At 40.7% G+C, this 26,686-nt stretch overlaps 1 protein-coding gene across 5 annotated transcripts in view; it reads right to left on the bottom strand.

The window, feature by feature from the left end:
• Ptprc (protein tyrosine phosphatase, receptor type, C) overlaps positions 1 to 9,740 on the bottom strand; it is a 104,997-nt gene extending 95,257 nt beyond the window's left edge. For 4 of the 5 annotated variants that reach the window (XM_013017407.1, XM_013017409.1, XM_013017411.1 and 1 more), the window contains exons 1-2: positions 2,706 to 2,806; positions 2,505 to 2,620 (exon numbers count right to left, since the gene is read on the bottom strand). In XM_013017407.1, coding sequence (XP_012872861.1) covers positions 2,505 to 2,577 — 73 coding nt within the window. In that variant the 5' untranslated portion in view covers positions 2,578 to 2,620; positions 2,706 to 2,806. Of the gene's footprint in view, positions 1 to 2,504; positions 2,621 to 2,705; positions 2,807 to 9,644 lie in introns of those variants that run through there. The other variant, XM_013017408.1, reaches the window with a different exon arrangement.
• Between the last annotated feature and the right edge of the window lie 16,946 nt (positions 9,741 to 26,686).

Here is a 26,686-nt window from a genome sequence, read left to right as displayed (position 1 = left end):
TCCACAGTTATTAGAACACTCACTGACCTGAGCGTTCTACACCCTCATTGCGCCTAGAACAGCTTAGAAATGGCAAGCAAAGAGACATAATGTAAAAGAGGAATATCTCTCTTCTGCTCCTCCACAGGAGAGAATAGAAACTTGTATGTAAATGAACTTAGTAGCTTGAGGCCTGTGTAGGTAAAGCATTGGCGCCTTCCTCACATGTGTGGTTTAGAAATGAAATAAAACGCATCCGAGCTAATGCACTGGTATGATTCTCTTCCACCGATGACTATTTTCTTTATGCCTTTAGAATACGTAAGTCTGATATTCAAAAGTTCACATATCCTTGACAGAAACTTAATGTTAATATATTCAAATAAAATGTAAGATCCAACTCACTTGCTGCTCCCAATGAAAACCGTTAGGAGCACCAATGCTTCCTAAATTATACATTGAATCACAAGGTGTGTCTTAGAAATACAAGTGACTATGTAAAGACAATATCTTTTTTCAGAAATATGTGTTGACTAACATTGATAGACTGATTTGAAACTTTCATGCAATTTGTTCTGTTGCCTATAAAATATTCCAGTATTCCTCTAATTCTCACTCAGAAATGGTTTACAGTCTCATGTCTATAATCACAGCTACCTTCAGGAGACAAGATCTGAGAAGATAATGGTTCAAAACCAGCCTGGGCAGACCAATCTGTGAGACTCTTATCTCCATTTAACCACCAAAAAGCTGGACGTACAGCTGTGGCTCTAATTTTGGTACAGCACTAGCCTTGAGCACAAACGCTCAGGAACAACACCCAGGCCCTGAGTTCAGGCTGAGGAACAACAACAACAACAACAATAACACACACACACACACACACACACACACACTGCTTACCAACATTTCCCAAGAGAAATGTTTTAGTAAAACGTTAACAATTAAATACACAGAACACCTTATTCAATGATTCTTCTTCAGAATTTGCTTCGCATTGATGCCAGAACGTTACAGGGATGGAACTTCACAACTACACCGCTCCCATGGGAAATTTTAAAAACTGATCTTTACATTGGAAAATCCAAACAAATAAAATCACCCCAACAAAATACCTTATCTTATGGTTTTTTCTTTCTAGTCTTAAGAATGCCAAAAACATAAATTGACAATGTAATGTTCTGCGGGGCTGGAGGCTGTGGATATGGCCTTGCTTTATAAAGAAAAAGAGAAAGGTGGGCTGGGATGTAGCTCAGTGGCAAAGCGCTTGCCTAGCAAGTGCAACGTCCTGGGTTCGATCCCCAGTACCAAAAAAGAAAAGACAAAAAAAATACAGTTAAAAAAAACCCCAAACAGAAAAAGAGAAGGTAAAGAGCAAAACAGACAATGAACAAACAATGACAAAACACTGATTTTCAAAGTGAAATTCAAGAAGCAAAATTTGTTACAAAGTAATCTCTACACTTATTTCCGATTTTCTATAAAGATCCCATGTTCCATGTCGCTTTGGTAATTTTTTAAATAAACTTTTCATCTTTTTCCTCTTAAGAAACGTTGTCACTTTTCATTAGTTAATGACAGTAGATAACAATGGACTCATGTATGCATGTATGAAAATATAACAATAAATCTCCTTTGTTAATTATGTTAGTAAAAGGAGAAAAACAAAAAACAAAAAAGAAAAGAAAAATATGTAGGCATAACCTAAACTGAAACTGGTTATGAAAAACATGGCTAGATAGACCATGAGTGTACAAAATTAAAAGGTCAAATAAGCAAGGTTCAATTAATTACATTTTTAAAGCACATTGCATTTGCATAAGTCTTAAAGATTTAAATATTTCTACATCTTCATGGCTGTGATGGTTACCCATCACCCAGGAAGGGTGGTGTCTCCCATAGTTTCCAAAGCAAAATTTTTGAAAACCATTAGCAAAAAATAAAAAATTGACTTCAAGTGCCTAAGAGCCTGCCGGAAGTCAATATTTTATCCAATACCTAATGTATTTCTGAACGGTTGTATGCCTAGAGATTTGATAAAATATTTCAACAGTAACCAAATTTTGAGGAAGCAAATTCTCAATCCCCTTCAAAATTGGCTTTCATGCCACTCAGGCCATTTTGTGAGTGGGAGACGGTACATTTTGTTGTGGTTCTTGTTTGAAACACACCATCTGAGCTGCTTTTACCGTCCAACAATTCCTTAGGCTTTCAAAAACTTCTGTTCACCATCTCATGGAGGGTAAAGCAACTGTTGCTTCTGTAATATCCTTCAGTGGTTTGTAAATAAAGAGACAGATAAACAATGTTTTCATTTCAAATAGGGATCTTTCTTCCCAAACATTTCTGCCTTTTTGAACTGAAACAATGTATTCTATCTTACAAGAAGCCTCTGCCTCTCCTACCCATACCAACCTTGGCCATTTTTCTTATCGGTTTCACTCACTTAAAAGGAACTTATTTTTTAATATCCATTTCAAACCAATGTATTGCCAAAAGGAGGGGGGAATTATTCTTCTACGTACCTGTAACAAAGACTTCCATGTCCAGGAAGGAAAAGCCAAATGCCAGAAGTTTAAGCCACAAGTACATGGTCATTTCTGGCAACCAGTCCTGTCCCCAGGAAACAGCATGCGTCCTCCTGCAAGGCAAAACAGTGGTTATCTCGCCAAAAATTGTTTCTCTGTAAAAAAGCGAATCGAGAAATAAAAGAAATCCACACATACTCTTCACTTTGTATTTTATCGGACGGGAGCGATTTCCTCCTCTGCTACCCAAAGAACAAAACCACTTGCTAGCTGCAAGTAAGACTAGGGAGTGATGTCAGATTCGCTTTTACTAACTTCTCCAAAAGTGTTGTGAAGGGTCCCTTTGCAGGAAGTTGCAAAAAAAAAAAATGTTCAAAGTCACTGCAATGCATCTTACTTCCTTAATTGAAGAAATTCTACTCGGCTAGGAGGTTGTTTAGATTTTTCTTCTCAAGAGATATGTTCTTAAACTATATAAGTAATATTGATATTTAAGTATCCTTTAGACCATTTTCTTTTTTTAAAAAAAAGATCTAAATGTGTTGGGAAAGATAGGAGAGAACAATGGAAAAGAAGTGGTACTGATGGAGAGCCCTGAACTCTCCCTGAACAAGCATGTTGAAATTGTATGACCACATGAAACTAATCATAAAGATTTTTTAAATTATAAATGCCTGCCAAGTCATCATCTTTTTAATTTACTTATTTATTCTAATTTAATTTATTTGTTTGTTTGTCTGGTACTGAGGAATGGAACCCAGGGCCTCATGCACCAGGCAAACACTTTACCACGCAGCCACATTCCCAGCCCAAGTATTTTTTTGTTTTTTTTGTTTTGCCAGTCCTGGGGCTTGAACTCAGGACCTGTGCACTGTCCCTGAGCTTTTTTTTTTTCTCAAGGCTAGCACTCTCCCACTTGAGCCACAGCACCACTTCTAGCTTTTTTCTGTTCATGTGGTACTGAGGAATTGAACCCAGGGCTTCACACATGCTAGGCAGGCACTCTACCACTAAGCCACATTCCTAGCCCCACAAGTTATCATCTCTTGGCAAGTAATGTATTCAGCAAACTGAATGAAAGGTATTGTAGTAACTGAGTTTTTAAAAGTTTAACTTTGATTTATTAAGATAACCATCTATAAACTACTCTTCTGGGGTTTTTTTCTTTTTACAAATAGTGTCATTCACTACAAAACTATTCAAACCTAGTCCCAGACAATTTTAGCAGCAAGACCTATTTCCTATGCAAAACTATTCTCAAGGAGATTAACAGGTTCCCCACAAGCTAGCTTCGGCCCATATTACTGTGAGAAATTAAATCAGACTGTCCTGTCCTTTCTACTTCAACAAACCCTGTTCTAAAAGTTCACTAGTATCAGCAGCTGCAAATGAAGTTATCCTTTGTGTTACTGATGAGAGAAAGAAAAGCAATGATGTTGAAGTGTTGTCTTCTTTATGACAATAACTTTGCATCTTTCACGGCAGTTTTCCAATCTTTTTGATAAGGAAGATCAAGTTTGCTTGAGAGATCACTATAAGGCTCATCATGATCCGATGTGTTCTTAGTGAATCTATCAACTAAGATGCTGCCTGGTGTGAATGAACGTCTATATGCATAATGTCTGTATGCATTTACAAGTAAGATTTCAAGAGTAACTCATCATTTGAACTGTGAATAATGTGTTGGGAAGTTATAAGCACACAGGACCCTTGCAGTGACTCGAAAGCCTCCAGTTAATAGTATAATATGTATGTATATTGCGTAGTATATGTATGTATAACATATAGTATAATAGTACTAGCAGAATTTCACGATAGCCTGATAGTATGTACATATGACCATGTAAAATGATGCTAATCAAAATTATCTCCATAATATAGAAACAAGAGTGTGTGTGGGGGGGGGTTCTTTTCCTTTTTTTTTAGTATACTATTTACAGTTTTTTTTGTCTTTCTCTTTTTTCCTCCTCTGGTTTATTCCCTGTGGCCACTGTTTCTAATTTTTGAACCCTTTGTTTTGCATGTAAGTTTATCTCATTTGAGAAGGGGAAGGGGAATCACAGACACTATGCTGGAAATGAACTTTACAACTTGGGGAGCATCGGGGAAAGGGAAAGCAGGAGAAAATGAGAGGGGGGACACAAAGAAATGCACTCATTACCGTACTTATGTTACTTTAACCACTCTGTGCGTTACCTTTACAATAAAATAACATTTTAAAGAGTTACTATAGAGTTTCTATACCCATGTGGATATGTGGTTGATACTAACAAGCCTATTTGGCTTGCCTGTTTAAGAGCCATGGAGTCAAACCTCCATACAGAGAAATGGCTTCACAGCCTAATCTCTTCATACTTACCCTTGTTAGGAGGTCAGTCAGGGGCCTGGGTTTTATCCTGAGTTTTTCTGCTCAAGGTTAGTACTCTACCATTTTAAGCCACAACTCCACTTCTGATTGTCTGGTGGTTATTTGGAGACAGAATCTCACAGACTTTACTGCCTACCTAGGCAGTTTGTATAGCAGTTGACCTACATTGTCAAATTTGAATAATATACCATTACTCACAAAGAAGGTAGGTGATTTGTCTAAAGTCCTATAGATAAGAAACAATAGGGCTGGGAAGGTGGCTCAGTGGTAGAGCGCTTGCCTTGCATGCATGAGGCCCTGGGTTCGATTCCTCAGCACCATATAAGCAGAAAAAAAAAGCCAGAAGTGGCACTGTGGCTCAAGTGGTAGAGCACTTGCCTTGAGCTGAAGAGCTGAGGGACAGCATCCAGGCCCAGAGTTCAGGCCCAGCGACTGGACCTCTCCCCCCCAAAAAAGAAAAAAGAAACAATAGCCAGGTGTCAGACCTATAATACTAGGTATTATCACACCTATAATACTAGGTATTCAGGAGGCTGAGATCTGAGGATCATGGTTCAATGCAAACCCAGGCAGGGAAGTCCATGAGACTCTTAGTTCCAATTAACCACCCCCAAACCGGAAATGGCACTGGCTCAAGTGGTATAGTGCTCACCTTAAGCTAAAGAGCTGAGGGACTGTGCCCAGGCCCAGAGTTCAAACCCCATGACAGACAAAAAGAAACCAGTAATTCATGATGTGAACAAGTTTTCCATTTGTCTTTCTCCTCTCTCCTTCACTTATTACACTATTCTCTTTCAAATTTCTCACTTCTTGCCTCACACATTTTGTTCCAGGTACTCTTAAAATTTATTATCTTTAAGTAGTTGTACAGAGGGTTTTCAATTCAACATATCTGTGAGCACAAGACATCTTGATTAATGTCAACCCCATCTCTCCCAAACCCCAATTTACCTAGTTCCATTGTCACGTGTGTGACCTGTCCTTCCTTTTTCTATTCATCAACCCCCTGCTCCTTCCCCTTCTCCCCCCTACCCTCCTTGATAAGACACGTTCCAATTTCCTGGTATTCATTTTGTTCAACGGTAAGTTCATTGTTCAAAGGCGTTGTTTATCATATTCTATGCATAAGAGTACAGGCCATCACATAGGTAAAACTTGTTATTAAATGGGGTAGCTGCTGAAGAGAGTTGTGAGTTTCATGAGGGAAGTTGGGATCCAAGGCTATGTCTTTGAACGTTCAACTCTTTGGCCTACTTTTTAATTATCTTTAAGTCATTGTGCGAAGGAGTTGCCATTTAACAAGGCGGTTCATGAATCCGATGCACCCTGATCCACGCCACCCCTCTCACGATCCTCCCCAACCCTCTCCCCCTGACCCCTGCCCTCACGCCGCTTCATTTTGTAGGCTCTACATTGGATTTGTGGCTGCATTTTCTCCCCCCTCTTCTCCTCTTCATCCACCCCGCTCGCTCCCCTTGACCCCACCCCACCCCTTTCAAGCTCCCCACTTCTTAATGGAAATCTCCTTGGGAACTGCCACCGACACACTGAGAGAAAATCACTGTGCTGTGGGCATGCAAAACACTAGAAACATCAGCAGCCAGCAGGAAGTGTAGAACATCCTATATTCTGATTAAGAGAAAAGCATATAAAATATACTCATAGAAGTATCGGTTGACAGGGTTAAATGATCATCAAAGAAGGGTTTGCAAGTTAGGTATGTTATATATATATATATATATATATATATATATATATATATATATATATATACATACACACACACATATACACGTATGTATTTAAAAGATTCAATTTTATTGTAAGCCAAGTGAGTAGAACTCTTCTGCCCAAGGCATAAATGACGATCTAGCACCAGATGAGTAGGATTTTATGTTTTATTTATTAATATTTAAGTTTACAGTGTTTCACTACGTATCCCTGGTCTGAAACCTGGAACCCTCCTGCCTCGGTCTCGTGAGGGCCTGGATTCACTGGGTATGTTGCCATACACAGTCTTTATATGTCATATTTTAGTCTGTTAAAATTAAGGGCAGGATCTGAAGGAAACATTAGATTTTTAAGTAGCAGCACCCACATTGTGCACTCACAGACAAAAGCCAACCTGTTGCATACGGACAAGAGCACGTTCACACATTCACAAGCTGATAGCTCAGAATGAGCCAGTGCAGCCTCAAAGAAAGGTAGGCTGCAGGAGAGAAGAGGCAAGAGTTGAAAGAACCCCTCCACTGACTTCTAGGCTTCCACTGTTGTCTCCCTTCAATAGTCCCTCCACGGAGCAATCAAACCTATCTTCTGTCAATAGAGTCCTGGCTTACAACAAATCAAGTATTTCTGTTTTCAGTTACATTACTCAACACACTCCAGGCTTTTCACCGTTCATATTTCACCTCTCCCACACTCTAAGCTGGCCACATAGCTCTTTTTTGGTGCCTTGACATGCCAACCTCGTTATTTCGTCGGGATCTTTTCCTTCTTCCCAGAATGCTCTGCTCACCCCATTCCCTACCACTCACTCTGAACAATTTTCCTTGGGGCAAGTGCATTAATCTCAGCTCCCCAGCGAAGTTTCCCTCCCTACTTGAAAGAGGTCCCGCTATGCGATTTTCTATTTCAGAACTTCATTTGTTTTCTCCAAACCCACCTTGCTCCCTGGTTCATAAGCCTGTCTTCAGAATAGTTAACCGTGAGCTACTTTAGCCAAGTATGGGCACACATTTAAAAGACTCATTTTCTGAGTTCTCCAGAGGTTTTATCATGTAAGGCCTACCTATTTTAGTTTTTAAGGCAATATTGAATCTGTCTTTGGGCTGATAGTTGGTGACATACAAATTTTCTCACCTTTATTGTGCTAAGAATGGGTAGAACATTGCACATTGAAGCTATTACAGTTCTTTTCGACCAGTTCCTAAACCTACTTCACTTAATTCATTCTAAGTATCCCTGTATATTTCTTTTGACTGTATCAGTTTCTCTCTGGTGATGTCACCTCCAAATTAATTACTAACAACCCCTGAATAAACAACTAAAATGGCCTCCTAACCGGCTTGCCTATTTCTGACTCAGTGAGTATGAATGAGTTCTCACTTGCAAAATCGCTGTCCATGCTCTCCTAAATGAAACCATATCCTGTGTACACGGTCTCCACTGGGTAAATATCTTCCCACTGAATTTATGATTAGAAGGAACATGCGTAAGAGGACCTCCGAGGCTTTGCTCTGATGCTCCTCTCTTTTGAATCCCACTTCACAATCCTCTTGGGGTCCCCAACCCCAGTCACATAGGCATTATCTAAATCTCCTGTTTAATCATAGTCTTCTCAAGGTACATGTGATGTTCTCTTTACCTTAAAACCTCTGCCTGCCCCCACATCTAGCCCTCATCTTCTAACCATATCTCAATCCTTCAAGTATGAGCTCCGTTGACCCTGTCTTCTCTGAGCAGAGAAGATCATCTCCCACTGATGTTTTTTCCATCTTCCTTATGGCATCTGCTACATTAAGGGATCATGGGATGTGTTTCTGTGTTTCCAATGCAAGCACGCCATTTATAAATATGGCTACTGGATCTATAGACCAATATGCATTATCATCAGTTGCTAAAGTGTTCAGTTGCTCAGCCTTCTTACAACCAGACCCAAAGAATAAGGTTCTAAGGAACAAAGTCAGATTTAATTTGAGTTACAGAAAATAAAAAGGATGTGATCATTTTTAAACCCCTTAGCTTGAGGTAACAAAATCTAATCTGCTACACTTGCTCAGTTTGGCATCTTTATGCTTTCTGTTTTGTAAAGGCAAATTCATCTTGTACACTGTGTGTGCGTACAAACAAAATAATCTTCCAAATGCATAGCTCTGCCCCAAAGGAAGGTCATTGTGCTGTTGGCACATAAGTATAGATAATAACACCTGCTAGAAGAATTATGCACACACATTTATAAAGATTCAAACACAATGGATTTTTTTTTCTCACAAAGCAATCCAATGTGGTGGTCTATTAGCAGCCCATCTCCAAATAGTGGTTCAAGAACTTAGTTGTCTTGATCCTGAGATTCTAGGATCTCTTGGGCTTTCTTTCAAAAGGGAAAGAATGTACAGGAAAGCATTTGCATACAGAGTTTGTATTGTCACCTATTCAGCTGACAATCACCAGGTCATATGATCAATGCAAATCAGGATGAAAGGTAATTGTTCCCTGAGTGTCCGCTGGTTAATAGCTCCATAGTGTAGAGAGATGGATATAAATATGTTTCAGGACCTGTAGATACTTCTGTCAAAAATACCCTACGTATGCATAAGAAAAGACTTTGCCCGTTATAACTAGAAGGTAAAAAAAGAAAAGAATACTAAAATATTCCTCTAACACATAATGAAAACTACAATGAGAATAGAAATCAAATGTTAGTCACACTGTCAAGAATCTCAATACAGAGAGGAAAATTAGAAATGTAAAACTTGCCACAATATAACCTCACACATGATCTGAGGCATGAACACATGTGTGTGTTCAACTTTTTGATAAATACAGACTGTTGGAACCCTCAGGATTTGCTTTGTGTCTTTGGCATTACCTTAGCGACGTATGGACAGAAAGCCCTGGATCTAGGCACTGGTAGGGGAGGGGCAGCCATATTGTCCAAGCCTTGGATCACCCTCAGGATAAAGGTCACATGGCTGTTCAGGAAGTGGAAGCCTTGCGCTTACATTTGTGCCCCGTGTGCCTGCAATGGAGAGACCCCCACAGCTTACCTGGGACTTGTGAGACACCGGGGTGAGGGTGAAGTTTCTCTCTCTCTCTTTCTGTGTGTGTTTGTAGGTCTTCTCACTCAGCTCCTACTTCTTCTGTTTTCTATCTCCTAATGACTTCCTGTTTTCTTTCTGTCACCAACCCATTTCTAACCTTTGCCAACAAAAACTAGTGTATGTTCTGGTAACTTTTCATTTAGGGTTCTTTTATCATCTTGAAGCTGTGACCTTTGTAACAAGCTTCCGGTTGGTGTGTACAGTGTGTGAGTGCATGGGGGCATGTCTCTCCCAGTCTCTCTGCGTCTCTCCTTTCTCCCTGTTTTGGTCTCTGATCCTTTGTCTCTCTCTCTCACTGTCATCCATGCTTCTCTGTCTATTTCTGTATGCTCTGTCTCTGCCCCCCTCTCTCTCTCCTTTCTCTCTCTCCTCCCCTCTCTGTCTCTCTCTGTCTCTCTGTCTCTCTGTGTCTCTCTGTCTCTGTCTCTCTGTGTGTGTGTCTCTCTCTGTCTCTCTCTGTTTCTCTGTCTGTCTGTCTCTGTCTCTCTCTCTCTATCTTCCTCTGGCTTTCTTTCCTTTTGCTCACATACTCAGACCGAACGTGCCTGGTGGTATAAAACCCTGGGTGGGAGCACTGAGTGGAATCGGGCACTGAGCTGCATCACCTGAAGGTGACGATGGTCAGGGAAGGGTCCCGGGTTCAAAGTCAGTGCCCCCCAGGCCAGTGCCCTGTCCAGGTTCTGTCCATGGCTCCCACCCCACACTGGGGAAGGAGCCATCCGGGCCTAGAAGATGGGAAGCAGCGGCCCCCTCCTGTTTCCCCTCTGACGTGGAAGGCGCTGGGCTGGGAGGCTTCTTGCACCCCTGTCCCCACCCCCCACCCCCTACCCCCGTGGGGTGCAGCTGCAGGCTGTGCTGTGACCTAACTGTGGCAGTAAGGGGGGGGAGGGTGCTTATAAAACCTGTGGCCTGGTGGAGCCCTGTGTCCTCTTGGGGGGGGGGGGGGGGGGAGGTCTTCCTGGTCCCCAGGGCAGCCCCTGGGAGCAGCCCCCCCATCCCCGTCATGGGGTGATGGGACAGAGGCTGCGCCCTGCTGCTCATGGGGAGAGGAAGTCCGTGGTTCCTCTTTCAACCCTACAGTACCTGCTCCCCGCCCACGGGGCCTGCCTGGGACCCCTCTCCAGCGGCCCACAGGGGGTGTGGCTGAGGTAGGAAGCAGCAGACCGGCTCCAGGGCACCCAGCGGGGCAGCCTGAGCTCCAAGAACACAGCTGGTGAGCTGAGCGGAATCCAGCGCCTGGGGTGGGGTGGGGGGGATGAGGCGGGGGCTAAACCAAATGAAGAAACTGATTAGCAGATGAAGCAAGAGTCAAAACTACACCATGAAGCCCATGGCTTCATCTGTGTAGACACTCATTGGACAACTTATTTTCTTTTTTCTTTTTTGTCGCCTGGGGGGCTTGAACTCAGGGCCTGAGCGCTGTCCCTGAGCCTCTTTGTGCTCAAGGCTAGCACTCTACCACATTGAGCCACAGCTCCACTTCCGGTTTTTGAGTGGTTAATTGGAGATAAGAGTCTCAAGGAGATTTTTTCTGCCTGGGCTGGCTTCAAACCGTGGTCCTCACATCTCAGCCTCCTAGATAGCTAGGATTCCAGGCCTAAGTCACTAGCGCCCAGCTCTTTTAAACTTTTGCCATATTATTTTGCAAAAAATAATAAGTGTGGAAGCCCGGCATTAGTGCCTTACCCCTGTAATTCTAGCTACTCAGGAGAGTTAAGGATCACAGTTTGAAGCCAGCCTTCAGGAAAGTCCATGAGACTCTTATGTCCAATAAGCTACTCAGAAAACCAGAAGTGGCACTGTGGCTCAGAGTGGTAGAGCACTAGCCTTGAGCAAAAATGATCAGGAACAGCAACCAGGGCCCGTGTTCAAGCCCCACAACTGACAATAACAACAATAATAACTGTAATAAGTATACAAATTTACCTCAGAGGTTGAATTTACAGGTAGTGGCATCTTTTCCTATTTGGTCTTTATGCTCTAAACTGCTAGTCGACTAAAGGAATGTGTGTACAACCAAAGCACAGTGACAGGACAGGACATGGACAAACGCATGTTCATGAACTCGCCCATCTTCTCCCAAAATCCAAAATGTGAAAATACATTTATCAATGTTTCTAAGGTCCCACTAATGTACAGGTGCATCTGTGTATTAAGCAAACACAAATTCTGCATACAGCGATAGCCACAGAGTGTCCGGCGTGCTGGTGAGTTATTATTTGTTAGAATGCCAGATGACCTTATTCTCTGTACTTTCTAGTTTTGCTTTTGTAATGACTGGGATATTTTAAAATTCAAATGTTTAATATATGAAGTAAATCACATCATGACTTTAATCCTGCCCTGTATGAGAAATACATGAACTTGATGTTAACCAGAAACATATTCCTCTAAGTACATAATAAATGTGACTGATAGCAACCTTCTCAAGAAACATTTGATGGCATTTAGCTATTTTTAGATTGCACTCATATTTCTTCTCCTTCTCCACTTAGGATAGCATTTGAGTGTGTGTGTGTGTGTGTGTGTGTGTGTGCGTTATTTCAAAGAACATGAAATCCTAAATGAATAACTTCCTCTAACACTGACTTTTTCTCTGTAGCTAAGGAGAGAGTGATTTATATTCTGCAGGCAAGCTAAACCAAAAGTCAAACTGATTATTGCTTTTGCAATGAGAATTTCTCTCAATGCAGAGTATCATTAGTAAGTTAAGCTTGTACATTACCAAAAAACTGGCTTGGAGTTTTTTACTCCTACCTGGATGACCTGCACTAACATCCTGTATCACTTCCATACAAGTGTGTAAAATTTTAAAAAGGAATGCAAGCCAGGTGCTAGTGACTCACGCCTGTAATCCTAGCAACTTAGGAGGCTGAGGTTTGAGGATCACAGTTTGATGGCAGCTCAAACAGAAAAGACTCTTTGGTTCCATTTGGATGTGAATTCCCCCAGCAGCTTGTGAGGGCCAGAAACAAACCCTGACTGTGGCTCCTGTATTTTCAGAATGGATTAGTGAACGAGGAAGCCCGGCCCTGAATGGGGGCCGCAGTGTCTCACAGGCTGGGGATTCGCAATAAAAGGGAGGAGAGAGAGAGAAGCGTGAGCATTCTCTTTCTCTCCGTCTCTCTGATCAACCTGTGTGGCTTTATCTGTCTTTGTCTTTCTCTCTGTTCCTGTGTGTCTCTGAGTATCTCTCTGTTTCTATCTTTGTCTCTGTTTCTCTCCATCTCTGCCTCTGTCTCTCTCTGTCTCTGTGTCTCTGTCTCTGTCTCTCTCTGTGTGTGTACCTGTCTCACTATAAGGTAAAATAAATAGGTTGTTTCTGAATACTAGATTGTTCTTGTATTCTTAGAATACAGTCTACAGTGATACAGTGATATATGGTACTTGGTATATTATTTTTATGTGTTTTTCATCTTTGTGTTAAATTTTGTTTGGTAGTTTTACATTGTTTTGTACTTTCCTTTTCTTGGAAGTAGGTATAAATTTATGAGAGTAAGATTTTTCTAGAATAAATTTTGGTCATGAATTTTTGAGAATAAGATTGTAGTAGTTCAGACAAAATAGGAAACATTTCTTTTGTTCCATTCTCTAGAACACTTTGTGTAAGACTGGCATAACTTCTTATCATAGGAAAGAACTAAAGTAATATTTTTCTTCACCTTTTGCAATATACACCTCTTGTCACATCTATAGCCAAAACATAATAGCAAAAGAAAAGCATAACAAATTCATTTAATCAAAAGTTTCCTATCCAAAAGAATGTCAGCCAGGCCCTCTTCACACCCACGCCCATTTACACACTATTGCCAATGGCCAATCTGCACAGAGACTAGAGACCCTACATCTGATGAATGGATCAAAAAATTGATTTACATACAGTATGGAATAGTGTTCAGCCATAAAGAAGGATAAAATGATGTTGTTTTCTGGGAAAGGGATGAAAACTATAATATTAAGTGAAGTCATCCAGGTTCAGAAGAATGAAGGTACGGATTTTTCTTGGAGACTTTATGTGAGACCCAACACACAAACAAACAGATATACACCTACAGGATTGCATGTGTGATCAATCTGACTCAAGTATGATATATGCACCGTGAAACTCCTTTGAACAATTAACATGCACGTCAACGAAAAAGATGATGATGTTGAAACATGTCTTGTGCGGGGTGCGGGAGCTGGGGTGGAGCAGAAGAACCAGCAGGGAGGTGAGGACACCTAAAACACCTCGTGCACATGTGTGGAAACCAAGCAAGAAGCCTGAGGAGACTGGCTGGTGACGAGGGAAGGGGGTGGGGTTCTGATCCAGATGCACTGCAGCCAAACATAGGCAGGTCAAAATAAAACCCTGCACAACGCTCAACAATTCAATTCATCGAGGCTAATAAAAAGAAGTTTTCTATGACCTGGGGGCCTTCAGAGATGAAGAGCCCAGGGCCCAGGAAAAACTGCTCCGGGGCTGTGATAAAAGGAGCAGACGGCTGGAAAGCAACACGTCTAGACAAAAGCTGCGATCTGGTGGTGTCAGAATTGAGGCAGGAATCTGGCATGTCTGCAGTGCAAGTCTTTGCTGGGTCCTCCTGTGACAACTGTCCCCACAGGACACCTGTCTGTCACGTGAGGACACCTGTCAGTCACGTGAGGGGGTATGACCCAGTTTCTGGAGAAGTAGGTCAGAGAGTGATTGTTGTAGGTCTTAGGGTTTGTTTGGATGGAGAAAGGGAGAGAGAGAAGGTAGACGGCAGGAGAAGGTCACAGATCTCGCTTGGAGGCCTTCCTGACCCTGTCAGCATGCCCAGGTGCATACTGGGTATATTCTGTTCTGAACCCCGAGAACAGAAACAGACAGAGCTCAGCAGTATTTTTAAGGGAAGGAGAGCGCAAAGGCTCCTAACAACTGAATCAACTTGTAGTTTAAAATATTTTAGATATTCAAATCTATTTCCAGGCAGATTTAATAAACCGTGTTCTTTAGAAATTATAAATTTAACCTAAATGGAGAATTCCAATAATGTAAATCCTCAGAAAGATGAACTCACAGTCCAACAAAATAAACACCAAAATACTGAAACCTGAAGTAGGTTAAAGAGAAGGAGACACTAATGAAGAGAGGAGGGGGGGGGATGCTGTCATAAAATTCAATGTGTATCCCATAATATTAAGAAAGTTTAGGGGAGGGGGAGGGTCGTGGGATGGGGAGCTTGATGAAGGGAGGGATGTGAGTCACGATGCATTAGTCCACACACTCTTCCGTCAGATGGTAATGCTTCTGTACAACTACTTAATGACAATGAAGAAGAAACCATTAATTTAGCTTAAATTGATCATTTTATTGATATGACTTCTTTCAATGACCTTTTTTTTAAAAGTTTATAAGATCTGAATTATAAGATTTTTAATGAATGGTATTGGTATTTTATAGTACCTGATTCACTTTTGCTACAGATATTTTGGTCTTTTCAAGGAATTGATTTCTTGGTTTTATTAGCTTTCTCACACCTATTTACTTTCTATTTCCTCATTTTGTCTTATGCTTCCATCCACATTTTCTTTTCTTTTCTTTTCTTTCTTTCTTTCTTTTTTTTTTTTTTTTTTTTTGGTTGTTCAAGGGGCTTGAACTCTGGGCCTGGGCACTGTCCTTGAGCTCTTCAGCTCAAGGTGAGCGCTCTACCGCTTTAGCCACAGCGCCACTTCCGGTTTATCTAGTGGTTTATTGGAGATAAGAGTCTCAGGACTTTCCTGCCCAGGCTGGCTTTGAACCACTATCCTCAAATCTCGGCCTCTTGAGTAGCTAGGATACAGGCATGAGCCATGGGCGCCCAGCTCATCCATATTTTCTTATATATTACATGGTTTGATTTGAAATTCTATGTCTAGTTTCCTGAGTTGGAAGCTCAGATCATTGATTTTCATTGTTGCTTGGTTTGGGTGGTTCTGGTGATTGAACTTAAGTCTGGACCATGCTAAATAAACATTCTACCACTTCAGCCACACCTCCAGCTTTTTGTTGGTTATTTTGGAGTTGGAGTCTAGCAAACTTTGCTGCCTAGGCTGCCCTCAAACCACAATCCTCCAGATCTTAGCCTCCTGAGACGCTAAGATCATAGGTATGATCTTAGTCCAAGTTACATCATTGAATTTTAATATCCATTATTTATCTCTGATCACTAGTCTAACTTGTTAATATTATCTTCTCCATCTTTGAAGATAATTTGGTATACAGATCCTCAAATGGTCATTAACTTGTCTGGGATCAGTGTCCTACATCAATAAGAAATAAATAATCAGTGATGCAAATCCAGGTCTATCTCATTCCCAGTTCACTATTTTTCCTTCATTATTTGTTATCCACACAAGCCGCAGGGTACATGACATATCCAAAAGAAATAATATGAAAGCAAATAAAAGAAACCAACTGGGGCTGGGAAGGTGGCTCAGTGGTAGAGCGCTTGCCTTGCATGCATGAGGCTCTGGGTTCGATTCCTCAGCACCACATAAGCAAAAAGAAAAAAGCCGGAAGTGGCACTGTGGCTCAAGTGGTAGAGCACTAGCCTTGAGCTGAAGAGCTGAGGGACAGCACCCAGGCCCAGAGTTCAGGCCCCACGACCGGACTCTCAAAAAAGAAAGAAACCAACTTTGGCTGGTATCTATTTCTTACCAAGTTAAAGTAGCTTCAGGAGGAAGCAGAGAGGGAAAGAGAATGAAGAGAATTGGTTCCTTCCAAGCTTTGTGACCTGACATAACTCTTTTGACCTTCTGAGACCACAGATTCCTCACCTGTTCAACAAGAAGACTGGGGTGAGGATGGGCAAGGGGAGGGGCTAGTGATTTCCAAGCTTCCTCTCTATTGCAAAAGCAGAGATTTAAAGAGAAAATAACACTCAATAATAATAATGATGATGATAAACATGGTAGAGATCAAAAGAGTGTTTATTAAAAGGGCAAGGAATTTAATCATGATGAATCGTTCTCATGCTAATTCTGGCAGGAGATCTGAACAGCTTTCGTGATAAAATAGTTTGTGATGCTTTTCTCACGATGATAGGAAAGCATGCAGAACAAGGGAAAAGTTATTACAGGTGGGGACCAAGCCAGATGGGTAAGTACAGTGATTTTTTTTTTCACAGCTACTGAGCTGTCTGGAGTGAAGAGTAGGATCCACAAACAATGTAATCATGACCCTACTTATGTATCTGAAACTCCTCTCTATATCACCTTGGCAATAAAAAAAGAGAGTCAGATCCACCAAGAAAGCTCATCATGGACAGCACAAAGGAAGGGAGGCACATGTAACTGTGTTTTAGCAACAAAAGTCAAATTCAAAAGCTACCATCCTACATGGACAAGACAAAACTTCAATGGGACAAGTCACCCAACAAGATCGTTTATCAAATACCAGTGACAAAATCCTCCCGGAGAGCTAGGCTCTTCATCTCTGAAATCTGAAGGACATATACATATTAGAAATGAGAGGGCAAGTTCTTCCCTCGATAATAAAACACCTTCCTTCTCATATTTTATAGGACATTTACCTTAAAAAATGGGTATAGCTGTATACTCTCTCCTCTCTATTTAAATGTGCATTCACACACACTTGTGTGTCTAAAGTTCACACAAACTTTATAGTCTAGCTTTTCCACTTGATAACACAAGATGGCCCTTTTAAGAACCTGAAGGTCAGCTGTCTGAAGCACACCGTGTCATTCCCTGTCTCTCCATTTCTCCAAGAGAGGAGTCTCACCTTGGTGGGTAACTTGCTTCAAGTTGTAAAACTCTTCAAGTTACAAAACTACCACCCGAAATGGGATTATGTAAAGTTTGCAGTGGATCAGCTGACACAGACACTGAACTCTGTTATTGGTCTTATCTACCTGGTTCTATCGAAGGGTGATATTCCTTTATGGTTTTACAAAAGATTGTTTGGGCTATCCATTAAAATGTGCACTGGTGTTTATTAGCAATTAAACAATCAAATTGTTTTCTTTTTCCATTTCCTTGATGGAGAGGGTCTGGGATACGATTGTGTTTTTAATTGTGTTTTCCCCAACACATAGGAAGGCTGACTCCAGAACTGAACCATTGGAAGAGCCGTGAGCTTATTCCACACTTTCCCACCTGGCTAGGCCTCTTTGTATTCTTTTTCTTTGTCGGTTGTGGAGGCTGAACTCTGGACCTGAGCGCTGTCCCTCAGCTCTTCAGCTCAAGGCTGGCACTCTACCACTTGAGCCACAGTGCCACCTCCAGCTTTTTCTGCTTATGTGGTGCTGAAGAACCGAACCCAGGGCCTCATGCATGCAAGGCAAGTGCTCTACCACTGAGCTACCTTCCTAGCCCCTGGCTAGGCCTCTTTGATAGCCCTCAACAAACAAGTAGGTCATTTCACTAGAGATGACTTTGTGCTGTCCTGGATGTGAAAAAAGGAGAAGGGAAGAGAGTCAATTTACAAACTAGACATTTCTTGTCAAAAGAGCTTTGTTTATCTGTTTATCAGTAACATTATAGAGCTGAGAAAGGCTCTATATATGAGCATTCTTTCTCATTAAATAAATAAACAGCTATTCCTTTGTATTGTTTATCTCTAAAATGGAAGTAAAATTACTTCCAAGCTACTGGAATATTCCAGAATCTCTGGTTCAGACAGAGCTCTTCTGCAGGGCCCAGACATACGGTTACATGATCTTATCTTTATAAAATCTGCAAAAGTTAGATCTTCCTATATTCCCTTTGATGAAGAAGATAGATAAGTCATGAAGGGTTTAAGGTCTTGCTATGAAAGGAGAAAGAGCAAAATCAAGAAAGCAAGCGAAAGTGAAGAAAAGCACTAAAAATGTGTTTTAAAGACGAGGTATGCCTAAGGCAGTGGTTGCTTTCCAAAAATAGGTCTTACTAGGTCTTATCATAGAAAATAGTATTATCAAACTGAACTCCAGGAAACAGAAATAAGAAGTTTGTTTCTGTTTTCTTGTCTTTTTGTTTTGTTTGTTGGTTTGTCTTTAGTAGTATAAGGGAGCACAGAAATAGAGGGACAAAGCGTGAACAAATGCAGCAGTGGTTTTCACTAGACAGGACATTGAAAATGAAGTATACAACTTGTGGGTGGGGATGGGAGGAAACAACTGGGAGAGAGCGAGGGAAGAGGCGACATTCTCTAAAAAGACATGTACTCATTACCTGACTTATGTAACTGCAACCCCTCTGTTCACCACCTTTATAATAACAATTAAAAAAAGAAAACTAGGAAACTCAGTCACCCAAACAACCTAAATTCTTGACTCCCAACTAAAACCCATTGTCAGAAAATACTTCAGTTGTACACAATTTATTTCACCAAGTTAAATAGTGGTTGTTTCTTTTTAACAAAAGAAAGTAGCAGAAAGCATTCTAATATCATGAGGTCCCTTAAAAATTCAGAGTTTTTGAAAATGATAAATTTTAGAAATTTAAGAAAGCTAAGTCATGAGATTATGGTCTGTATATTCTTTTGGTATAACATACTAAAATATTACATCAAAATGCACATGCAAGCTGCATGCTGATGGCTTACACCTGCAGTCCTAACTACTAAGAAGGCTAAGATCTGAGGATCGTGGCTAAAGCCAACCCCAGAGAGGAAAGTCAATGAGCCTCCTATCTCCAATAAACTACTCAGAAAAGGCCAGAAATGGCATTCTGGCCCAAATGGTAGAGCCTTACCTTGAGCACAGAGAGGCTCAAGGACAGAGCCTAGGCCCTGAGTTCAAGCCCCAGGACTGGCCAAAAAAAAAAAAAAAAAAAAGCACAAGTCACAAGTCATATTCAATTTGTTAATGTTATAAGTAGATTCTTCTTATATGGTTAAAGGAAATGACCTTCCTTCCTGAAGTATTCTCATTTGTAAAAGACTTGGAATTAGAATTAACAAGACTCATTAATGATAATATTTACAGCTCTAAATGGGGTTGAACATAGAATATAAAAGAAAGAGGGGTCAGTAAAAGCTAACATTGAGGTTTCATAATGTTAAAGGGAATGTTAAAAGGAAATTCTTAAGACAGTAGGAATGCTAGAGGATCCCAGGAAAGAGATCTCTCCTTTTATGAAGGCATAGACTCACCCAGAAGGCAAAGGGTTGAAAAGAGTAGAATTCATCTGGGACTGGCAAGGAGTGGACTTCAGGGTTCTCAGGTTTAAAGAGGAAGACAGGTGTTTTCTATGGGCCAGAAAGTTTTCTCTGCTCCCTGTCCTTTTCTGGAGGCCTTAAGCATTGAAGAAACTTCCTCTCTGGCTTAGGGTCAGTGGCTCACACCTGTCATCCTAGCTACACCAGAGGCTGAGATCGGAGGATCTTGGTTTAAAGCCAGTTTGGGCAAGAAAATCCATGGAAAGGCCAGCAGTGGCAGTGTGGCTTAGGTGGGTGTGGGTAAGAGGAGGAGGCTGCCGAGGGCCCAAAGAACCTCAACCAACCTTGTCCACTTATTCTTTTTTTTTTTTTTGTCAGTCATGGGGCTTGAATTCTGGTCTTGGGTGCTGTCCCTGCGCTCTTCAGCTCAAGGTACATGCTCTACCACTTGAGCCACAGCACCACTTCCAGTTTTCTAGTGGTTTATTGGAGATAAGAGTCTCACCGACTTTCCTGCCCAGCTGTCTTTGAACTTTGATCCGCAGATCTCAGCCTCCTGAATAGCTAGGATTACAGGTATCAGCCATTAGCATCTAGCCATTGTGCTTCTGAATATAATGATAGTAAAAAATAACAATAACTCTATTAAACTTAATAAATCCAGTTCATATTTGAGTTGAGAGAACTTTTCCTGAGAAATACTTTAATGAATTAAGTTGATGTCTTATTATTTCCCATTAGAATCCACTAATGCCAAATGTTTGGCTCACATAGAGGCAAATTGATAATGGTTTTCATCCTTAGAAGCTGAATCACATTTCTGTGGTTACTGTAACTAAAGTAAAAAGATTGTAATTCTTTTCCATTTTGTCTGACCTAATTGGAGAAGTTTATATCTCTTTAAGAGTATAAGACCATGTGGTTTATAGATGGCTATAATTCTAGCCCAGTGATACATAGAGGTGGCCAATTAGCACAGCTCATAGGTTGTTCTTGCATTTATTTGATAAAACAATGTATCTTAATGAGCTTTAAAAGCAACGTCGGTTGGTAGAAATCACTCTTAAAAATAGCTCTTAAATTTTCAAAGCAAGAGCCCTCATGTATTCAACAGGACGCATCATGCAGCGACTTGATTTCAAAGATCTTTAAGTTACGTGCCTTACCTGAGAAATCTGAAGGTTTCCAAGTACATTCTACTCCCTTGGATGCAAAGACGTCACTGATGCAGACTAACACAGCTGTCGCCTCGGAGTCTACGAAATTGGCAAAATGAGTGTCTTGATTATTTTAGCCTTTCAAACTATTAGAGAAAATATAAACACCTAAAAGAACATACCTAAAGCATGACAAGCCAGACAGAGTGGATCTTTCGAACATCATCTCATATAAAAAATGTTGGCAATAGCAAGAGGAAACTCACATAATTCAAGATAAATCCAGCTATGCATCAGAGGATTTTATATTTCATAGGATCAATATCCCTAATTAACCTAAGAAAACAGTATAGACACTTTTAGTCAAAATGATCTAGAATATATGTATTCTACTAAGTACATTTCGATGTAGGACTTTTGCTTTCTACATCCAATCTCACACTAATGAAAATACAGGCAGATGATTCAAAAGACAAGGAAATAAAACAACCACTGGAAAAAATACAGAAACAAGACACTGTTTTAGAGAAAACAGAGGGAAAAGTCCTAATCAAATATACAATTTGTTTTGCTTTTATAATTTGAAAATCAACAGTTGAGAAGCTAATGTGATATTCAATTATAGTTTTAAGTTAGCATTTATTTTCATAAACATCTTTAGGTTGTCATATTTTAGGCTTCTCTGGGGTATAATAACAAGAATGTTAACTTATGATATAATACTTAGGAATAAAGGTACTGAATGTGACATATTGATGTAGGTAAAGCTGACATATCTAGTTTTAAAAAATAACTATTTTATGAGCACCTGTAAGAAGAATTTTGTTTATTGAGGTTGACTTCCTAGGCCTTGGTCTAAGGCATGTGTCTGTGTCTAGGTACTTTGGAAATTATTCTTAACTAATTCCATATTCAACATTGACCCTATAATTGGTTTCAGCAGGCCTAGAGAGTCGGAAGCAAAGTCTTCTGGCTCTCAGTTTTATGGCTGGGTTTTCCTACCTGACGGAACTCAACAGTAACAAGCACTGCTTCCCACTTAGACTTCTGCTATTTGATGAGGCCGAGCTTTCTTAGTCTGGCCAGGAGTGACAGGTACTGCCCTGAGCATCTGCAGCTCTTCAGCCATACTCCTGACCACACTACCTAGAGTCATTAATTAGCCAGATTTGACAGCCTAACTATTACGCAATACTTTCATTTTTCTCATTGCCTGCGTTTCAGAACACACACACTCTGTCTGCAGGGGGTAATGATGGCGCTATCTTTTCCTTCTTTCTTTGCAAAACCATGAAGCACAAGACTCTCAAGGCAATGGCTCAGGGTGCGGTGGTATTTGACGGGGAGACTGAGCAGTCCTCTCCATCTCACCAGTGCGGAGAAAACAACACACCATAGTTGCCACAGAGTTGTTCTGTGGCCCATCACAAATCTCAGTCTCTTACACCTATGAATATAGAAATTGGTAGCTTTTCAACTAAAAAAAAAGAAAGAAAGAAAGGAAGGAAGGAAGAAAGGCTTTGTGGAATCCAAAGTGGTTTTTCAATGAAACAGACATTTAGATTTGTCCTTGCTATTTTCCCCGGGGTGTGCCGCGACAAACTTCACCCGGGGTGAACCTCCCACCATGCCTATCACACGGCCCGCCTGTTGTCATGTTTGATGTGGCGGCCGCACAGTCCTGCTCGGGGCTCACTTCGCTCTGGGCTGCTGCTTACAGAAAAACTTAACAAGCACCGGCACTGAGGAAATAGCTCTCCTGCAGGGACTCTGACCCGAGGCCAGAGATTCAGTAGTGAGTTTATAGCTTCCTAGCATGTTTTTAATTTAGTCACCTCAAAGATTTGTATTTCTCAGACTTGCAAACTTCCCACCCGCTCCCATCCCTCGGGGGTCTTCTACCCCCACCGCACCCCCAGAGGAAGTGTCTCTTGTAAAGAACAGAATGTAGCCAGGTAACTAATGAGCTGCTTGCCACTGCTTGATACACAGGGATTTCCCCCCTTCCCCCCTCAAAAGGCAGCTCCTGGGAGGGGGGGGAGGGGGGCGGGTGGCCACAAATCACCCCCTACTCTGCCACCTCCACCAAATTATTTTCTGTTTCATCAGACTTGGACATCTGAGGAGCTTTTCGTCTGGTGGTGTTGTTGACCATAGAAATTTTAGATTCACTCCAGAAAGAAAAGAAAAAAGAAATGACTCACAACCTTGAATTTTTAAATTTCCCACTCGGATGACTTCACAGGGCAGATGTGTTATTGAAGTTCATGTGAGTTTTCTTCCGACAGGCACTTTGGGTGCGGGAATGTTCATTACTGGGTCTGCCCAGGACCTTGGGCTATTCAGCAGGGCCTGCAGTATTTACTCCGCGCCTTATTGGCAGCGGTTGTGATGCTCACCGTGTGTGCAGATGTGGTCACTTGTGCCTTAGAGAGAAACCTGCCCTTGTTCAATCTGACAGAGCAGAAAGCCAGTGCCTGGCAGTGGCTTCCATGACAGATGTACCGCTAGAAACCACTGGAACCACAAAATCAGATGCCTCTTTCCAAAAGGAAAACTCATAGGGACTTCATTAAGCTAAAGATACTGAAACACAGAAGATGGACAGTCACCCGTTAAGTAAGAACACGCAGTTGGATTTGTGACTTGGTTCTTCATTTCTCTTGATGGCTGTTGCTTAGAATCCAGAGACAGGTGCCAAATTTCTTTGCTGGTTTCCTGCTGGTTTCCTGTGAGTTTTTTTCTCCTGTCCAGATCAGATCCAGAACCTCTGTCTTTCAGAGAGTTCAGGACCAAGCTAGAGACAAGGTTAACTTGATGTTTGTTATTCCTTTGAGACTGAGTAACAGAGAATCGACAGACTTAAGATTTTCAGTGAGGTGAGGTTACCAAGACAACAGGCACCTCTCATACCACACAGAATTGTTCACAATGAAATCAATCTGTGTAGTCGTTACATTAACAGGGCTTCAGGTCCACTGGTTGTTAATACTTTTGACTAAATATATTTTGATTTCATAATGTACTTTCTGATTCTTATCCATTGATTTATTACAAGCATTATCTTAACACATAGACTTTTAAGTAAAAGTCTTTCAGAATAATCCATAAAGAAAGGTCTAGGGTACAGCACAGAAGCACCTACATTACAAGTAACATAATTATAAAAGTGGAAAAATAGAGAGGCAAAAGAAAGCAGTAGGGTTTAAAACTACAATATTTTGGGTTTAAGTGTTTTGTAATTTAAGGTGTACCTCTGCTATGACAAAGGAGAACATAAAATTAAATAATAACATCCCAGGAAAGGAAAGGTAAGTCATTTTTTTAGTGATTGCTGCAGTTATTAGGAGCAGGGGTGTTTGGAGAATGAATTTGTCATGTACTAGGTGAAATATAGGAGGAGGAATAGCTTCTGTGTAATTTTGGAGAGATTCTTCTCAGTCGCCTTCAGAAACACACATTGATCTCTGTAAAAATCTCTCCTGCTGTGCAGATTTTAAAAGGAAGAAGAGCTTGCTTGCAGGCATTTCCTAACTAGCAGATGCAATTGGAAGGATGATCCAATTGCCCTGGATCTGAGCGTGTCAATCATAGATAGAAATAGCAAAACTCTAACAGTAGAGTTCAAGGTTAATTAGGACGTTGTAGTTTAGACAACTGACCCTAGAGTCGGTGTAGAGACAGGGGATTATCTCCAATTAGTGTCTTGGTTCTGACAAAAAATTACCATGTACGTGGATTATCTTGGTTTACTATGGGCGATAGCTCAGAGCAAGACACAAAAGATGAACACAGACTCATCAGAAGCAAGACATAATACAAAGCCAGGAAAATCCCATTACTTGCTTTAGACAAAAAAATGCTGCTAATAGGCATGGAACTAATACACAAAAAAAAATTGTGAGAAATCTTGTATTCATGCCAGGTAATTGGTGTTTTCATGCTTAGCTAAAATATTTAATAAACTAGTTGTTTCCTTAGAGAGGCTTTTTTCTTCCCTGATTATTTATATTTATTAGCTTTTATATACTTGGGTGTTTAAAAGTCTTCAAGTATCACTTGGAAATGGTGAAACTGTGATTCCACCGAACATTTTTTAGACAAAATCTTGATGCTTAGAGTAGAAAGATTCTATAAAATTGTGGGGTTGAGAATGGCCTGCTAAATGCTTTCCATTCTGCATGTATGTTATTTCAGTCTTAACACTACTTTACAGCCTGCTTAGATAAAACTATCCAAATTAAAAAAATATATCAAAGGGAGCATTGGATATGTTTTCCATGAAAGAAAACTTACTCAAAAAGCTCTAACTATAAATGACTCAGGAACTACTATCATAATAATTGGCAATTCTAACTCATTCTTTCCTTTAATACACATGCACATACACACACCTACACACACACACACACACCCCTACACACACACACACACAACACAATGCGCACATACCTAGCAGACACTGCCCGAGTAGCTATGTATAAACAGTGTGCCCAGAACAGCTCCAGCCCCTTCCCTCAGGTTCTCGTTCTCTGGGGTGTGGTTGATGTTAAGGCGCTCAGGCTTGTATAACAAAAAGGTCATTAAGTGTCTGACTTCTGCTTTTATTCCTTTCTCTTTGTCCTTTGTCATTTCAAAACACCGAACTTCATTTTAATCTTATTTGCTGGTGGTTGTGGTGATGGTGGTGGTGGTGGTGGTGGAAGTGGTCATCTGGGGCCTCTTGCTCACTAAGCAAGCTCGCTACCACCGAGCCAAATCCCCTTATGCTCTTAAAAAAAAATAATAAGGCACAGTCTCCTTTATCTGCTTTCATTATATGATGTAAGAGTTATAGAGAACTAAGAATGGAAGTGAGGAAAGCAACCAGAACAGCAGTGCAACAATCACACAAGAAGCCCTGAGGGTGAACAGAGGCCAAGCCAGAGGGGAAGCTGATGGGGACCCGTGTGAGAAAATGAAGATGGAAACTTTCAAACTAAGAAGGAATTCTGTGCTGAAACTAAAAGTTCTTCTCAAAGCCTTTCAACTAGCAAAGGTGGAAGGAATTCTTGGTAAACTAAATGGGGCAATATCTCTAATTTTTTTTAGTACAGAATAGTTAGAATATTCAAAGTCGGTGATAGGTGAATTCCTGGGTAGAACTAATAAACCCCTCTCGAATCATCTGGCATGGAGTGGGCAGTGTGGGGAAATCCCAGATGGTTAAACTCTCCAATCAAAAGACATAGGTTAACAAAATAAAGGAAAAATACAGGAGCTAACTATACCCTATTATACACACACACACACACACACACACACACACACACACACACACACACATATGTTACTTACTCTACATTCTAAGATATTAATAGATAGAAAATGAAAGGATGGAAAAAACATTTATTTCATGGAGTAGTAACCAAAAGAGAAGTTGTGGGTGGTTTTGCTGCTACCAAAAAAAAAAAAGAAAGAAAATTAGTTTAAATTTAGAAAGATTACAGGAAGCAAAAAAGACATTGTAAGTTAATAAAGAAAACTTCCAAAAATTAAGAACGTATATAGCAACTGTAGATATTTCTGCACCTAAACACTGAACATATATGAAGTCCTGAACTTCAAAATGTATGAAATTAAACTGACCAAGTTGAAGGGAGAAATGAGTGATTCTACTAATTGGAGACGCGTGGGGGTCCATTATTCTCACATGGCCAGAGCAGCCAGGCAGGGATCACACGAAGACC

The sequence above is a fragment of the Dipodomys ordii genome, unplaced genomic scaffold (assembly GCF_000151885.1).
Source record: "Dipodomys ordii isolate 6190 unplaced genomic scaffold, Dord_2.0 Scaffold35, whole genome shotgun sequence".
NCBI classification, from domain to species: domain Eukaryota; kingdom Metazoa; phylum Chordata; class Mammalia; order Rodentia; family Heteromyidae; genus Dipodomys; species Dipodomys ordii.
Note: the sequence above shows the minus strand (reverse complement) of the source record. Positions and strands in the feature narration are given on the sequence as shown.